Source organism: Pelophylax lessonae, assembly GCF_965119305.1.
Source record: "Pelophylax lessonae genome assembly, chromosome: 4".
Lineage (NCBI taxonomy): Eukaryota > Metazoa > Chordata > Amphibia > Anura > Ranidae > Pelophylax > Pelophylax lessonae.
Genome location: NC_138771.1, coordinates 647,265,141 through 647,268,780, shown reverse-complemented (window position 1 = coordinate 647,268,780; position 3,640 = coordinate 647,265,141). Strand labels below are relative to the sequence as shown.

Sequence of the window (3,640 nt, the reverse complement as noted above, 5' to 3'; positions counted from 1 at the left end):
CTGCCGGCCCCGTGGATCATCATCCCCACTGCCTAGTAGGGGTGGGAGCTCACCCCCCAGCACCACGCCCGCGAACCGACGTACCCCCTACTGTTTACATCAGCAGACCGTCCTTCTCTCTCAGTGGGGAGCGATCGCGGGTGCCCAGCAGCCATTGCAGCCACCGGCCCAGTGGATCGTCATCCCCTCCCCACTTCCTAGTAGGGGCGGGAGCTCGCCCCCCAGCACCACTCCCGCGAACTGACGTACCCCCTACTGTTTACAACAGCAGACCATTCTTCTCTCTCAACGGGGAGCGATCGCAGGTGCACGGCAGCCAATGCGGCCGCCGGCCCTGTGTATTGGGATCCCCGCTGCCTAGTGGGGGCGGGAGAGCGCTGCCGGCGGAGCACGGGAGCCCCCCAGCACCACGCATGCAACCGACGTAAGGCTACATTGGTTCGCTCAGGAGAGCCAGCCTGCCACAGTAAATGTGCATCGGGCGGTCTGGAAGCTGTTAATAGAATTTTAAAATGTTTTGGTATTTGAAGACATTGATATATATATATATATATATATATATATATATATATATATATATTGGTATAACCATGTGTGTTCATATATCTTCTTCAATCCAGATAATGTTGGAAAACCAGACAGAAGTCATAGAATTTATAATACTTGGGTTTTCAGATCTTCATCTATTTCAGATTCCAGTCTTCCTGCTGTTCACTATGATTTACACAGCAACAGTAGTCGGAAATACTTTCATAATTGTCTTGGTGTTATTCAGCCATCCTCTACATAGTCCTATGTATTTCTTCCTCAGTTATCTTTCGGCGTGTGACATTTTAATCAGCACCAATGTTGTCCCCAATGCACTCCAGACTTTAGTAAATGGTTTCACCTATATGTCAGTTCAAAGCTGCTTTGTCCAATTGTATTTTTTTGGTGCTTCAGCCATCATAGAATGTTGTCTTCTTTCTGTGATGTCCTACGATCGGTATTTGGCCATCTGTAACCCGTTGCACTATTCCTCCATCATGGCTTTCCGTCTTCATCATTATCTTGCTACATGGTCTTGGTCAATGGGCTTTATGGTAGCAATCATCACCATTTTCCTTCTGCTTGAAGTTCAGTTTTGTGGTCCGAATGTCATTGACCATTTCTTTTGTGACCTTTCTCCTCTGTTGGAGATCTCCTGTTCAGATTCATCAGCTGTGGAGATAGCGGTGTCCTTAGTGGCTGGGATAATAGGCCTCTTACAGTTTTTATTCGTTATTGTTACTTACATCTGCATCTTCAATGCCATCCTCCAAATTTCAACCACAGCTGGAAGAAAGAAAGCCTTTTCCACCTGCAGTGCCCATTTGTCTGTTGTATGTGCGTATTATGGATCCCTTATATCTGTTAACATAGTACCATCCAAAGGGTACTCTTTAAATATAAAGAAAGCTTTATCAGTTCTAAACACTGTGTTGACGCCGTTATTTAACCCAATCATATACAGCTTGAGGAACAAAGACATACAGGAAGCTCTACGCCAAGTCATGTTTTCAAGAAGACATTTAAAAAAGAGTTAGCATTCCGTTACAAGATGTACCTCCAGCTAAATATTTTACTCATATGTACTTAATGGATCTTTTTAAAGTTCTAAAATAATGTTTATTACTTTTTGTATAAAAGTGTTTGTTTACAAATAAATCATATCATAAAAAGTACCTCCATGATTCAATGATAGCAGAGCATTCTGGACTTTCTGTCTAGACAGACCAGCATCTGCTTTGCATTTGTTGAAGAGCCTTAAATCGCCTTAAAAAATAAATAAAAAAAAAAAAGGAATGAGCACAATTTGTCTAACAAAAGGAGCTCACCTTATGTGGCTGGGCGCTGCTAAAACAGGTGCTGCTCTGTTATCTCACACTTCCCATCTGCTGGTTGTAAATGATGTATATAACATTTTCAAGTGTAAAATTTCATGTTTATTGGATTTAAAAAAAAAAAAAAAAAATCAACATTTTCTTTTTTAGTCTTGATTATAAATGCAAAATAAATAAATAAATAAAATAAATAAATAAATAAATAAATAAATAAATAAAAAATAAATAAATAAATAAAATGCCAAAGCATTGCACATGCCTCTTGGTTTTTATTTTTTTTAATTTTTTTTAGAGAATTGGTACATGATAAAGTTATAGTAGAGATACTATTGGCGTTAAAGTGATTGTAAAGTCTCATTTTTATTTTCAATAAAAATAATGAAAAAAAAATAACAGACATATTATACATACCTGCTCTGAGCAGTTGGTCCTCTTCTCGGGTCCCTCTTCGGCTCTCCTGGCCCTTCCCTCCCTTTGAGTGCCCCCCACAGCAAGCAGCTTGCTATGGGGGAACCCGAGCCGAGTCACAGCTCTGTGTGTCCATTCAGACACAGAGCTGTGGTTCGGCCCCACCCCCTTGCTCTCCTATTTGGCTAGTTGACTTTGATTGACAGCAGCGGGAGCCAATGGCGCCACTGCTGTGTCTGAGCCAATAAGAAGGGAAGTTCTGAACTGCTGAGATAGTTATGGACATGGTTGGATCAGGATGGGGCTCAGGTAAGATTGGGGGGGCTCAGGTAAGTATTGGGGGGGGGGCTAAGGGGGCTGCTCCACACAGTAGGTTAGAATGCATTAAGATAAAAAAACCTTCTGACTTTACAACCCCTTTAAGGTACAACTATTCTCTAAAGAACTGCTTGAAGCCTACAGGAGTACAAGTTTCCATTACAAAGAAGAAGGCCATGGCACATGTGCAGTATCAAGAGGAGGTGGCCAAAGGTTTTGTTTGAGGAGGCTGTGTGGCCTTAAGTTGTTCATTGCTGACATTAGGAGGAAGATAAATATCTAATCAGGCGGGTAATGCTGGGGATCGAAGGGAAAAAAAATAAAAGGATAATTTTGTGTCCTCCTTCAAAAACTGCCAGATAGACTCCACTATAAAAATGGTGCTATGCATCTGTCTCCTGCACTCTGAGAAAAGACCTTCTGATCAGCCTAGGCCACACACACACATGCGGATACCAGAGACTGTACATTTGGCCTCTCCTGGATGCTTCAGCCTTGCAGCCCCTTCAAGACCAGGGTAGTCTGGGACCACTGCAAACAAAAAACAAACACAAGGGCGCACCGGCCTAGCTCATTATCCTCTATAAAAGGCTTTATAAAATAAAATACTCACAAATGAGTTATTGGTAAAAGCTTATCACAATAATAAGTTGCCGTCAGCATCAGAAACAGAAGGTGAACCGTCATTGATGGCTGGAAACGTCTTACACGTTTCGAGGCTAAGCCTTTTCCTCAGAGCCTCTGATGCTAATTATTGTTATATGGTTATACCAAGAACTCGTTTGTGAGTATTTTATCCCTTTATTTAATAAAGCCTTTTCTGGAGGATAATGCGCAAGGCCGGTGCACCCCTGTATTTGTTTTTAGATAGCCTCCAACGGCAAGAATAGAAGCAAAGATCACACAAAACAACATTAGCTTGCCTCTTGGGAAGGAACAACCTAGCAATCATGAGGAAAAGCATTGCAGCACAAACAAAAGCATCATTAAGTTTTTGGATAGAGTTGGAAAACAGAACCTTCAATGGGTTTTTACTACAGCTTCTGTACCGC

At 42.0% G+C, this 3,640-nt stretch overlaps 1 protein-coding gene across 1 annotated transcript; it reads left to right on the top strand.

Moving 5' to 3' along the window:
• Nucleotides 1-590: 590 nt before the first annotated feature.
• LOC309552998 (olfactory receptor 6F1-like) lies at nucleotides 591-1,565 on the top strand (the record flags this gene model as incomplete). The annotated part of the gene is made up of 1 exon (XM_082253901.1): nucleotides 591-1,565. One exon carries the CDS (start codon nucleotides 591-593, stop codon nucleotides 1,563-1,565), a length of 975 nt encoding a protein of 324 aa, XP_082110027.1.
• Nucleotides 1,566-3,640: the final 2,075 nt, after the last annotated feature.